We start from the raw sequence: 14,841 nt of genomic DNA on the forward strand, positions 1-14,841 counted from the left end.
TGCCTTTCGGCTACCCCGTCATAGCCTGAGTCTTATTAAGCCATGCGTGGACTGTTGTGCAGCCCGTGAACGGTCACGACATGGCCCGGCATGTCGATCGGGCCATGCAGCTCCGACTGATCTCGGGTCATGCCTGATCATGCCTAGGTCAGTCGGGGCTGGTCAGCCCATTTGACTATCTATACATGTGACCCCCTGCCTAATCTTTCTCCTCCAATTCAACATGAAACGATTTTTAGATGCATCCAAGAGTTTGTGGCCGTTACTACATCGATCTCAGCCCTTTCTACGAAGCATTCTATTCCATCCCGGCACGAGAAAATTGGCAACCAAACGACAGCACAAAATTAGTCAAAAAATCCGGAAGAAGCGAGACAGAGCGAAGCTAGCTAGCTAGCTACCGCGCGCGCGCCACCGCCGACGCCGAGAGCGCACCATGGAAGACTACTTGCCGACCGACGCCTTCGTCAAGATCCTCCTGCGCCTCCCGCCACCGCTTCCGCCTCGTCTGCCGGCGGTGGCGGGACCTGCTCGACGAGCGCACGCCGCGGATCCACGCCCGCGCCAAGCCGCTCGCCTTCTTCACGCGCGGCCGCCACGCGGCGCAGCCTGGGTCCTCCGCCTACGTCTACGACGACGACCTGTCCGGCGAGTTCGTCTGCTGCCGGCAGGTCTGGTGCGGTGGCGCCGCCGTGGCGGCGGGGCTCATCATGTTCGGCTGCCGCAACGGCATCCTCGCCATGCTGGACGAACGCACCGGCGACATCACGCTCGCCAACCCGGCCACCGGCGAGACGCTCGCCGTGCCGCCGCCGCCACGGCTGCCTCGGAACTGTGCGTTCCACCGCACCGCCGTCGGCTTCGGCTACCACCCGACGACGGGGAGGTACAAGGTCGTCCACCTCCCCGTCCGCGGCGAGGCCTCGGCGTTCGGCGTGGTGGAGGTCTTCACGCTGCGGGGCTCGAACGCGACATGGCGGGAGGTGGTGGCGGCGCCGCCGCCGGCCGGTTCGAGCTGCGACGTGGACTGCGGCCTCGTGAGCGTCGACGGCGCGATGTACTGGATCGCCATGGGCGGCGGCGCCGCCGCCATCATGTCGTTCGATCTCGAGCATGAACGCGTTGCCCACGTCACGTCGCTTCCGGCCATGGCGAGAAGAAAACTGGCCGCGGGCCGCTGCTGCCACCTGACGGTCAGTGGCGGAGCCGGGATAAAAACATAGTGGGGGCTAAACTAAAAGTGTCATATAAATTGGCTATATGTCTAATACAAAGTATAAATATACTATATGTTAGCAGTGTTCTTTTTGACATCTTCGCAATCTAGCAATATAACAAAGTAGCAAACTAGGAATCACAAACAAAATTTTCAATTCAATATCTCTATGATTTCTTGAAGGCTTGATCTATTGATTTTAAATGACAAATCATAAATTTTATATACCTCAATTCCTGAAATCCTCGATCTGATGTTCTGGCCTTCTGGGTGCTGCTAGCTGTTGCCGCGGTGCCGCCCTTTGCCCATTGCCCAGGCGCCGCGCCGCGCCGCCGCCACCGCCGCATTCCCCCGCCGGCCGCTGGCCGGCCTGCGCCCTGCTTGCTTCCGCCCGCCTGCGTCCTGCTTGCTGCCATGTGCCCGCACCCCCGACTCCCAGGTCCCCCCGCCGGCCGCCGCAACTCCATAAGCTGTCGCCCCATCGTGTGACTCGCGCTCGTCTGCCGCCCGCCGCAACTCCACAAGCCATCGCCCCATCGCATGACTCGCTCTCGTCTGTCGCCGCCACACACGAATGCGAACAGGAGGAGGCCAAGAGCGACGCCTCTCTCTGCGCTGGAGGTAGGAGATTAGGGTTGGGTAGGGTTATGGGGATATTTTGGGCCTTCTTAGTCTCTTGGGCCTTCTAAAAATCTCAGACAAAGTCTATCTTAGCTCCTCTCGGGATTAAAATTGTAGGGGGATATTGTGGGGGCTTTAATGGTTCATTACGGGGTAGTGGTGGCTCAAGCCCCCACCGCCCCCACGCTGTCTCCGCCACTGCTGACGGTGATACAACGAAGGCTGGCAGTCGCCATCACGGCCTCGGACGTCACCGTCATCGAGACGGATACTCCTACAGTTGAGGTACAAGAAATTAATTACAAGGTAGTATATGGTCGTGTTTAGTTCCAAACTTTTTTTTTCAAACTTTTCAATTTTTTCATCACATCAAAACTTTCCTACACACACAAACTTTCAACTTTTTCGTCACATCATTCCAATTTCAACCAAACTTCTAATTTTAACATGAACTAAACACATCGTATATTTCATATATTTCATGGTTGGTACTAAGAGCATATATGTTGATTATATTTATTTGTTTATTAACACATAAGATTTTCAATTCAATTTCTGGCACAAGCCTTCGGCGACAGTACATTTTTGCATTGGTGTGTGCTATTGGCACCAGGAGCATCACCAAGATATTTTCGAAATTCTATCCACAAAATTATGTTTTAGAATTCACAAACAGAATTTAAAGTGTGAATATATTGATCTATATCCAAGTGATATCTCAAAATTGACTTCCAAGTGATATCTTAAAATTGACTTGCAAAATTTTTTAAGTGGGCCACCTGTAAACTATAAAAAAAATCATTTTTTTTCTCTTGGTCCCACGTGATCACCCGTTCGTGGGTGTCGACCGATCGCAAGCGCGCTTGAAGAGATGCAAGAAAGCGCGATCGAGAGCAAGCATGGCCGTGCATTTGTAAAGAGCGACAACTGGATATAGGGTTTTGAAATTTTGTTCTCTGTATGGGGCAATTGTTGGATCCTTTTTTCCATTAAATCCCTCAAAATATTGTGTTTGGGTTCTATATCGCAATTCTGTTGGATATGTTTTAACCCCTTTGTCTCTTCTTAGTACCAACAAAAACGCTACATTAGCCACTAATATTATTGCTCCCTCTGGTCATTAATATATGTCTCATGCCCAGGGAAAAATATTTCGAGTACATGCAAAAAAAACTCATTAGCACATGATTAATTAAATATTAATTATCATAAACTTGAAAAATAGATTTATTTGATTTTTGTAAACAATTTTTATATAGAATTTTTTTTAAAAAAAATACATTTAGTAGTTTGGAAAATGTGATAACGAAAAATTAGAAGTTAAAGTTTATAGTTGGAGTATAGAACGGGGCCTTAGTTAGTACCAACAAAAACACTAGGCCTTAGTTAGTACCAACAAAAACACTACATTAGACATTCTCTTGGTGCATGAAAAGAGGTACCCACTGAAATATTTATTTATCTGCTAGGGCTAATATTATTTATTATTGCACCCTCTAGTCACTAATTTTATTTTACACTAAAATTAGTACTAATGGTTAATGGTTAAAGTTGAAATTAACAGCGTCATATATTTAACTTTAGAGGGATTAATATATAGGCCGAGTTTAGTTCCAAACTTTTTCTTCAAACTTCCAACTTTTCTATCACATCAAAACTTTTCTACACACAAACTTTCAACTTTTCCGTCACATCGTTCCAATTTCAACCAAACTTCTAATTTTAGCGTGAACTAAACACACCTATAGTTTGCATTAATTAACCTTGGATGACTGATGTTGGTACAGGTGTGGGTACTCCATAAAGGACGACGCAAGCAGAGGTGGATCAACCAGTACAGGGTGGTTGGGATGGACACGTACCACAAGCAGCTCACACGGCCATACTTCTTCTTTTCCCATGGAGAACACTACATGATCATCACTTGGCGGTTTCCATACATTTCCATGCGTGCACACCGGCTCAAAAAAGGCGACGGGGAGCCAAAGGAGATGGCTTTGTTGGAGCAAGGGACGAGCATCCAGGTTTTCTCCTACGTCGAGACAACGGAGACACTGAGGTAGTGCAGGATGTGTTTCTTGGGTATAATTTGATGGTTGGAACAAGAACGCGAATAAATGTGGTTGGAGAGCGTCAGCCTCATGGTTTTCGCTCTATGGAATTAGCCGCAGCCAAAATTTAAAACTTATTTTTTTAGTGTACTTTCTTTTTTATACTGGCCTTTTTATAAAAAAAAGATGACATTCAACTATGTGCCGGTACCTATTACGTTTTATAGTAGTGCTACAGATAATTTTCTTTTCCTGCTAATAAGGTGTTTTTGCTTATAATCAACTCGTGGCCATTCTATATGGGACCTATCATCTTCAAACGCGCGCGCGGACACAAAGAGAGACATGCATCTAAGTGTTTAGTGTTGGGGAATAACCCCATGCTTAGAGTGTTGTATAGGCTAATGCATAAAATAACTAAAATACCCTTGAGCTGATGGTGTACATATATATCAAATCAAAGGGCAAAGATGCAATCTCCCATTACATATGAATAAAATGAACCCTCCAAGGGCAAGGGTGGGGATCTCTCCCCCCATTCCACTCATTCTCATCCTCTCCCATCCACTCTCTTGGTCCAAACAGGATCAAGCTTGGGTTCCCTCCCATTAGAGGGATGCCCTTGCCATGCATGTTAGATTTTGTTCCAACATTTAGTAGCATCATGATCCGTATAATTCGGTCTACACTACTATACAGATGTGATTATCCTGGACGGCGGCACATTTTGGTTCCAGGCGGGCCATAAGTGGCTCCGCCTGGAACCAGGTGAATGCTGGGGTCAGGCTATTGGCCGCACGGGATAATCGACTACCCCGTGCGGTCCGCTTAAGACAACTTCACGGGATAAAACTATTATCGCGTGCGGTTGTCTTAAGCGGACCGCACGGGGTAATCGATTATCCTGTGCGGCCCACAGTAGGCGACTGCTTGCGATGGTCGGGGGGCATATAAGCCCCCAGCCCGACCGTTGCCATGAATTTCCGGCGTTTTCTCTCTCCTAAACATCCACAAATTAGGGGGGGGGGAGTTTTTCGACATCAAATCTAGGGGAAGTTTTTCGACCTCAATTCTTTGATTGGGTTCCACATAAAAGGTGTAGAGCTTGTTCTCCTCCTTCATTTGCTTCCATTTTTGTCAGTTTTCATCGGTGGAATGCGAGGAAACTTGCACTTTTATTAATGGAATAGTGTAGGCACCTTTTTGTTTTTTTTATTTTTTTAGCAAATACATAATGCAATCTTTTACATCTTTATAAAAGTTTTTAGTACCTACATTGAAAAGTTGGGTTTGCCTCTATTAAGTTTATTTTCATTTGGATGAAAGGACGATTATTTTCATTTTTTAGAAATGGACAGTATTCTATTAATGCTTAAAATTGCTGCGCGGCTGTTTAAATATTCCGTAAAACTTTAAATTACTAGGTGATTAGTTCCCTCCAATTTAAATACATTCATGTTTGAATCGGGCATCGATGTATTAATGACAAGCTTTATTTTAGGTCATGGATCGGACATAGATGCACAACACGAAAAGAGCTCATCCAACATTCTTGAAGGAAGCAGCCAAATTTGTTGAGCTTGCAAAGGCACATACTGTGAGGGAGAATTTGAGGAGCATTTTTTGCCCATGCAAAGTTTGTAAGAACAAAATTTTGCTGCAAGATCTAAATGAAGTATTGTCGCACATCGTACAACGAGGATTTAACAAGGGCTACGAGATATGGACTTTTCATGGGGAAGTTGGTGGTCGTAACAAAGAGTTAGATAATTTCTGTTTTGATGATGCAGAAAACTTTATAATCGAAGACATGCCACAGGGAAACATCCCGGAATAAGGTGGCTCAGGTATAGAGAATGAAGGTATTGATTTTGATCTGGAAGATATGTTGCGGCACGTTGAACCAGAGGTCCTAACTGGTACAAGACGAGGGTTGGACAATTGAGAAGCGTTGGAAAAAGCAGCGAAGGAGCTTATGTATGACGAAGCCAAAGGATGCGACAAGGACTATTCGGCCCTGCGCTCGGTGCTCGAACATCTCAGATTGAAGGCCAGACATGGATGGTCGGACACGAGCTTCAATGATTTGATGGATCTTTTGAGAGTTATACTTCCTAAGCTAAACCTGCTTCCGACGAACACATATCAAGCGAAGAAATTGATATGTCCATTGTCTCTAGGTGTTCAAAAGATCCATGCATGTGAAAATCATTGCATACTGTACCGCAAGGAATTCGCGGATTTAAACTCTTGCCCAACATGTGGGACGAGTCGGTACAAGACGGGCAACAGAGCCTCCGATGGAGAGGCGGTCGACAAAGATGATGCACCGGTGGATGAGAACAAAAAGATTCCTAGGATGGTGATGTGGTACGTGCCAGTTAAAGATCGCCTGAAGCGGCTATATTCCAACCGAGACGACGCCAAGTTGATGAGATGGCACCAGGAGGGTAGGAAAAATGACGGTAAGATCCGACACCCCGCCGATGCTCGACAGTGGAAAAACTTTGATGCACTACACCCGGAATTTGCAAAGGACCCGAGAAATGTAAGGTTTGCATTGAGCACGAATGGAATGAACCCGTTCGGTGACCTAAGCAGCACACACAGCACCTGGCCAGTTCTGCTAACGATGTACAACTTGCCTACATGGATTTGCCAGAAGCGAAAGTACATTCTTTTGTCTATCCTTATACAAGGTCCAAGATAGCTTGGGATTAACATAGATGTGCTTCTGGAACCATTGATGGAGGACATGCAAGAGCTGTGGGAGGAAGGGTTACGAATGTGGGACGAGTACCGTAGGGAACATTTTACTCTGCATGCCATCATATTCGTTACGATCAACGACGTACCGACAAACTTTTCACTCTCGGGCCAGTTTAAGGGGAAGTTCGGATGCCTCATATGTATCGACAAGACGTCGTACAAGTACCTCACCTCGTCAACCAAGGGTGTTTACATGCGTCATCGTCGGTTCTTACCTCAGAGGCATAGGTGGCGTGCGAAGGCCAGATTATTCCACAATATAGTAGAGAACGATCTTGCTCCTGAAATACGAACAGGTCACTCTGTCTTCGAGCTGACAAAGAACATTAAGGTTGTCTTCAGCAAGCCAAAGAAGAAGCCCGTCAAGAGGAAAAAACGGACGGATCAGGACACAACTGATGCACCTTTAGAGGAAAGTAACCTGCCCTTCAAGAAGCACTCAATTTTTTTCAGGTATCTTGATTACTAGAAAGACCTGGAGGTTCAGCATGCCATCGACGTAATGCACCTTGAGAAGAATGTGTTTGATAGCACCATTGGCACTTTACTGGACATCCCGAGTAAGGCGAAAGATGGGTTGAAGTCCCGGACCGACCTCGTCAATTTGGACATAAGGCGTGAGCTTCACCCAAAAGAGCTGCCAAATGGGAAGATCGATATTCCTCCGGCTTGCTACTCACTAACACCCGACGAGAAAAAATCTTTATGTAGATGCTTGCATAGTGTAAAAGTCCCGACTGGTTTCTCAGCGAACGTCAGAAAACTTGTATCTTTGAAAGATTTGACCATCTCTGGGTACAATGCTCATGATTGTCACAAGATGTTAACAGTCTTCCTACCGATTGCCATAAGAGCGGTCAAGCCAGTTCACACTCGGTTAGTGATAATAAAGTTGTGCTACTTTTTCAATCGAGTATCACATAAGGTTTTTGATTCTGAAGAGTTAGGCCCCCTTCAAAAATTTGCAATCGAGACAGCGTGCCAGCTTGAGATGTTTTTTCCTCCAGCTTACTTTAACATGATGGAGCATCTGATTGTCCACATCGTACCTCAGATTATCGAGATTGGTCCACTATACATACACCAGATGTGGGCGTACGAGAGGTACATGTCCATGCTGAAAGGGTATGTCCGTAACCGAGCTCATTCGGAAGGATCAATGATAGAGGGGTACACAACTGAGGAGATGGTAGAATGCTGCATAGATTACATGAAGGACGCCGAACCCATCGGTGTGACCCCCCCTTTACACGAGGGCCGGTTAGCTGGGACGGGGATCGTAGGCAAGAAAAGGTTCTATGATGAGGACTTCAAAGATGTAGCGGAAGCACATAGCAGTGTTTTGCAACAGCTCGCCATCGTCGAGCCGTACATTCAGGAACACATGAGAAAGATAAGAGCCCGCAACCCTAGAAGAACGGCCATTTGGATTTGTAAAGAACAGAAATGGAAATTTCTTGAATGGTTGAAGGAGAAAGATCTGTCGTTGGGTGATTCGCTGGAGGAAAAAGCTTTACGCAGGCGAGCAAAATGGCCCAACTAGCCTTGTGACCTCATGGCAAGGGTACGACATCGGCAGATATAGGTTTTACACGATGTTCAAGGACAGGAAAAGCGCAGCTCAGAACAGCGGAGTTCGGGTGGAGGCGTTTGACGCATCAGGTGAGAAGAAGTCTTACTACGGGATCATACAAGATATTTGGGAGCTGGACTATGGCCTTAACATACAGATCCCGGTGCTACGATGCCAATGGGTTAGAGACACAACAGGCGTATTCATCGATGACTACGGCCTGACAGTTGTGGATCGTAGCAAGCTAGGACAAAAGGATGATCCGTGGGTTCTTGCTGAGCGTGTTGCTCAAGTTTTCTATGTCAGTGACCCTTCTGACGATAAGATGGCCATTGCTGTACCGGGAAAGCAAAACATCATTGGCATTGATAGCATTGAAGACGCGTCAGATTACAACCAATACGACGACGTCCCTTTGTTCACAGATTTTCCTAACCGGATCAAGGAAGTTGAGACAAGCCTTGACGAAGATCTGTTTTCGTCCGCACGGAAGGATGGTGTTTCCAAAATTGTCAAACATTAGTGAGATGTCGATCGTGTGTACTACTTTTTTTTTAAACGATTTTGCGAATGAGATGGTGTGCATGTTTATCCGTACTATATGTCGTTCTGAATTTATGTGATGGTCGAGTACTTTCTTGCAAATAAAATTCATGTCTGGTTAATTCTTTGTTAATATAGTTTTGCAGGTTGAGGGAATTTGTGGTTTAATTAACCACAACCTAAATATTGTTTGTGGTTAATCGTGATATAATTAATTATAATTATTAGTTAACTATAATTTAGATGGAATATAATAATTAATACAATCCCATGGACCTATTAACTAATATATATTTAATTTTGCTATATGAAATATAATGAAATATAATTAATATAATAAACCCCAAACCCTGAAATATAATAATTAATACAATCCCATGGAATTTTTTTTAAAAAAAAATTGTGCATTTTTTCTTCCCATGCGGGCCACTTAAGCCGCCCGCACGGGATAATCGATTATCCCGTGCGGGCCCCTAGGTCACCCGCACGCGATGTGCCGCTATAAGGGGTGGGCGGGTCGGCGAAATTTTCTAAGTCCTGGCGAAAATTTCACCGATGCCGCCAGGCTGCCAAATTTCTCCCGCCGCCGACGCCGCCAAAACTGATCCTCCCGCCTCCGCCGCCTCCTCTCCTCCTTTTCTCCTCACCCCACGCCGCCGCCTCCTCTCCTCCTCCCCCCACCGACGCCGCTGACCTCCTCCACTGCCGCCCAGTAATGGATGGAATGATGCAGTGGAATGGATGAATGATGCAGTGGATGATGCATGCAGTAGATGCAATGTTGAATGAAATTTTTGAATGAATGAATGATTTTTGGTTGAATGGATGAATGATAAGTTGATTTGTGATGTTGAGATGATGATGATATTTGTGATAGATAGATGTCTGTTTGTGATAGATAGATGATATTTGAGATGATGATGATAGCTGTGATAGATAGATGGCTGTTTGTGATAGATAGATGATATTTGAGATGATGATGATATTTGTGATAGATAGGACTTGTGCTCTTTGTGATAGATAGATGTATATGCTGTTTTATACATGTTTATATATGTTGTTTTATACATGTTTATTTTGGGTGATATATGTGGGCTGTTTTATGCCTCACTGTGGGTGGTACATGTGGGTGATTTTTGTGGGTGATATATGTGGGCTGATTTATATATGGGTGATATGTGGGCTGTGTTAGATTTGTGGCTGATATATGTGGGCTGTTTTATATTGGTGATAAATGGCCAATGATGAATGCTCAAGAACAGATCATCTACACTTGTAACCTGAATTTTTTTGGGGGCACTCCACCTGTTTTTTTCTCAAGAACAGAACAACTACACTTGTGAATTTTTTTTGGGGGGGGGCACTTCACTTGTTTATTTATGCTCAAGAACAGAACAACTACACTTGTGAAATATTTTGGGGGGCACATCACTTGTTTATTTTTGCTTGAGAACAGAACAACTACACTTGTGAATTTTTTGGGGGGGCACTTCACTTGTTTATTTTTGCACATAAGAACAGACCATCTACACTTGTGGTAAATGATGAATAATTTCTGAGCTGAGGCCATATGCTTTCATAGTGTGCATAGTGATGAATATCCTTACCAATCTTGCTTTCATTACCCATCTTACGTTCCTTACCGATCTTGCATTCCTTACCAATCTCCTAAACTGAGGCCATATAGGAGTCATAGGAAAAAAATAGATATAGGAGGTGTAGTTCGTACGTTATCATGCCGCTATAATACGAAGTGTTCTAGTTGCCAAGTTGGCTTGGTCGGTTTAGTTCCTAGACGGAACCGACTAGTACAAATTGGAAAAATGGAACATTTTGTAAACATATGACATGCGTTGGCCATCCATAAAATGTGCTAGCACGTCTATTGAAAGATAGACCTCTGACTCGTACATGCGTCGGCCTTCTGGATGGACCAGGAGCTCGACGTTTGTTAAGGCCGTTCTTTCCAACCCACACAAGGTTCCGCTGCCTGCATTGTTCCAAGAGTGTCTTGGACGAAAGCAGGAAGTGGAACCTTGTTAGGGTTGGAAAGAACTGCCTTAAGGAAGTCGATGCTCTAGGTCCGTCTAGGAGGACGACTCAGCTAGGAGTTAGAGGTTTATCTTTGAACACACGAGCTAGCCATTTGATCAAAACATGTTATTACTTTGCTGTAAATATAGTCAAAATGGCAATGGACCACTGGCGTTGGTTCCCGAAAGATACCTTCGAGGTTTCTTCTACATGCGTCCGTAAAGGTGTATAGCAAACCATGGGGCGGTTATGATAGTTTAGTGGATTTGAACGAATTATCAATATTAAATTGAGTTTTAAATTGTTCCATTGTAAGAACGCGCATCGAAGATGTCGGGCAAGACAGCTCCGGCAGGCACAGAACCGATGGCACTAACAATCCCCCACACGAAGAAGCTGCCGGGAAGGTACCAGCGTCGAGCGAGGAATCGTGGCGCACACCGAGAGATCCGTTTGAGCTAGAGCTAGCGCAATTGCAGTATGAAAGACCTGAGGATGACCCAGATTATATTCCTATCGGGCAGGCGGTAATAACTGAATCCTGTCCAAATATATATATGGAATTATTAACGTTCCCCGTCGTAGCGGTCTCATGACTTAACCGTGCAGATGGCTACCCATCATTGGTCGAAACGAAGTGCCGCCAGGGTTGAACCTGATTCGGACACAGCGACCTAGGGACCACAGCAAACGGAGACAACGACGAGTGGGGGAGCTTGTCCAAAGAAAAAACGTGGCGAGAAGGGCAGGAACCTGATGCTGAAGGAGACGTACTACATTGCTGCTCTCAACAATGACGGCAAACCCGTCGAGCCGCAACATGTGAGGGCGAAGTTTAGCACCGCATGCGGCACGCTGGCAAGGCTTCATGGGCCTATCAACATGGACGACTGGAAGCACGTTAGCATACACATCAAGAACTTAATGTGGGAAGGTCTGCAGGAGCACCTTATTTATCCGCCTGGGTCAGAGGCACTTGGCAGGAAATTTGCACTGCAAACAATTGCTCATTACTGGCGACAGTGGAAGTCGGACATGAACACCCATTATGTTCAGAAGAATAAGACTACATTTGAAGAATGGGGCACCATTTCGGCAGTCGAGTGGGACAAGTTTGTGGCCAAGATGACAACGCCTGAAGCTCTAGAAAGAAGTAAGAAGATGTCGGACCTGGCGAAGAAGAACATATATCCACACAGGTTAGGGTCAAGTGGATACGCCGGTCACGAGAAGAAATGGCGAGCTACGGAGGAAAAGTTTGCGGCTGAAGGCAAACCTTTGATTGTGCACCCCCTAAACAAGCGAACAAGAAATTGGGTGTGGGAAAGAACTTCGGGGCAAGTGACAGAAGAGGGTGAGATGCTGTTGGACTGTCCGGACATCCAGAACGTGACCACGTCTCTCCAACAGATCGTCCAGAAGGAGAACACCAGGGAGTTCGTCCCTCGACAGCAGCATGATGAGCTAACCGAAGCTTTGGAAACTGCAGAACACTCCGGTAGGGTCAGAGGACAATCGTGCAGGACGGATTGGATGGTAGGGATTCCACAGGAAGCCCAATGTTACAAGAAGCGCGACACCTATAAGGCCAAGATGCGCCAGAAAATCATAGATCAAGTCACACAACAAGTCACCTAACAGTTCTACAGTCTTGCCGCACAACATCCTCAAGCCTTCCTTGACCTGGTTCCTCATGGTTCACAGTCGATGCTGATCCCAAGCTCTGTCGGGTCAGTAGAAAATACAACCTACCCGGTAGATAGTATAACTGGTCCGACACCATGCAGCCTTGTCGTTCTGATAGGGAGAGCGGGAAAAACAAAGGAGGTTACGTCCGGATTGGCGATACCGGGTAGATAGTTCCATAACAGCCTAATTTCGGCGGACTACGCAAGGGTTCAGGTCGCACGTGTTAATGGCGACCAGATGTCGTTGGAGATTGACATCGCAACACCAGAGGGGATTGAACTTCTCGGGGATGCGGTTAACCAGTTCATACTCTGGCATCGTCGTGACATCATCCTCACTGGACAGTTCACGTTGACGACACCATCTCCATCGGTGCCAAATACGGCTGCACCTCCTGCACCGCTGTCCCCTCTGATCTGCACTACCCTACCCGGATCTCCACTCCCACAGATATCACCACTTAGAGGTCCTTCTCCTCCTCCACAACAAGCCGCACCTAACTCCCCAACTCCCCTACCTCGGCAGCCGTCTCTTGCTCCTCAGTCGTATCTTGCTCCACCCCTTGACGAACGTGTGCCACCTCCCCAGCCAGATACATCAAAGGAGCAGCCAAATACCTGTGAAGCTCGGAAGCTCATACTTGTTATGGTTTCCACGTACAACAAGGAGAAAATGGCAGAGTATGAGACGCGGATGGTTTTGCAGTCTTTCAAGGGTCGAGGGGGTCCGCTAAAGCCAGTTGGACCTAATCAGTATTCGGCCGCACAGAAGAGCGTTGTAGGTCTTGCTGACAAAATGCAATCTTGGACCTCCGATGAAGTGCCTAAGGAGTATGAATATGGCAAGCCGTTCTTGCCGTTCAACTTGATGTGTGAATTCCCATGGCCAATGAGGTTGATGCATGAGTGGTACTTGAGGGCAAGTGAGTTAGGTCTCGGGATGATTACTGTGCATGTCCCGGAAGACGCTTTCAAGGATGGACCTAACGCAAACTTCACCTTCACTTTCAAGGACCTCCACGCATTCTTTAAGATGGATAAAATGGATATCAATCTCGTCGGCGCGTGGTGCCTGTAAGCATTCCATGTACTTCGTTATTATCCAATGTGTGCCAATATAAATGTTGGTTATTCTAACTTCCAAATTTCCTCATGTCACAATGGGTAGACGCTCAAAGAATGGGGGCCTCAATCGTTTACGTAAATCCAATGATGGTTTGCGAGACGGCCCACATTGTGCGGATATCGGAGGATAGTGCGGTACTAAAGAATAAGACACCTCAGGAGAAAAAAGATTACATCGAGCGTCTGCATAAGAGAAAGATGGCCGAGGTGGGAAATTACTTGGCCACCTCATTTCTCGCACACTCCGACAAACGAGTCATCATGGTCCCCTACCACTTTGGGTAAGCAACTTCGACATCTTTCCGTTCACATATTAATAACATCGCATCAAAATATGTCTTACGTAATTTCATAATCTGTGTTCGCAGCGAGCACTACATACTATTCCTCGTCTATCCAATGGACCAAACCATCATAGTTCTTGATCCGGCAGACTATGACAAGGACGCGCACATGGAGTTCCTATGCTTGCTGAACATGTAAGTTCGAAACAATTTCCGTAAACATTCCAACTTTCCGTAAAGATCATTAAAGTAGATTTATCATAATTAATTAATTTATTTTTGTAGAGCACACGGCCGTTATAAGAAACGTGGTGGGTACGTAAAGAATCCAAGTAGAGAGAAACTGTACATAAGGGGACGCTGGCCGGTATGACAGCATTTATTCAGTATGTACATCATGATTGCCACTTCTTACTTCTGACGTGTCCACTTGTGTATGCAGTGTTATAAGCGACCTAGCTTGACGAACCTATGCAGTTATTACGTGTGCAAGATGCTCAGGGTCAATGGGAGATACAGAACTGAGTTTACAGATGTAAGTCATCATGCTCCTTAGATATTGCAAATAGTTCATTAAACTTTTACTTTCCATAGCTCCCGAGCATCCTTTATAGCGCAAGCCGGTTCGATCAGAAAACGCTTATCAACTTGTGCGCGGACTTGTGCCGGTTCATTCGTCGCGACATCTGCAATCATCTAGGAGAGTTCCATGATCCTCATAGCGAACTTGCTACGGACCCCAAATTCAAGAACCTAAGAGAGTGGGAGAGGGAACATGCTGTGGACTAAAAGGTTTATTTGTCGCGGGGTATACTTGTAATAAACACTATACTTTCTATGTAATTTGATTTAATTTGATGTTTCGGCTAATTTTCCATCTATTGTGCTATGAGGTCAAATTATACTGACCGCACGGAATAATAGGTTATCCCAGACA

The 14,841-nt window shown here is 45.8% G+C and overlaps 1 protein-coding gene and 1 pseudogene across 1 annotated transcript; both read left to right on the forward strand.

Annotated features, from left to right (window-relative positions):
• Nucleotides 1–436: 436 nt before the first annotated feature.
• LOC136354584 (uncharacterized) lies at nucleotides 437–3,900 on the forward strand (annotated as a pseudogene).
• A 2,734-nt stretch (nucleotides 3,901–6,634) lies between these two features.
• LOC107279673 (uncharacterized) lies at nucleotides 6,635–8,753 on the forward strand. Its single transcript, XM_015763772.1, has 4 exons — nucleotides 6,635–7,110; nucleotides 7,488–7,533; nucleotides 7,712–8,025; nucleotides 8,129–8,753. Exons 1-4 carry the CDS (start codon nucleotides 6,635–6,637, stop codon nucleotides 8,751–8,753), a joined length of 1,461 nt encoding a protein of 486 aa, XP_015619258.1.
• The last annotated feature ends 6,088 nt before the right edge of the window (nucleotides 8,754–14,841 follow it).

This window comes from Oryza sativa, chromosome 12 (genome assembly GCF_034140825.1).
Source record: "Oryza sativa Japonica Group chromosome 12, ASM3414082v1".
NCBI lineage: Eukaryota > Viridiplantae > Streptophyta > Magnoliopsida > Poales > Poaceae > Oryza > Oryza sativa.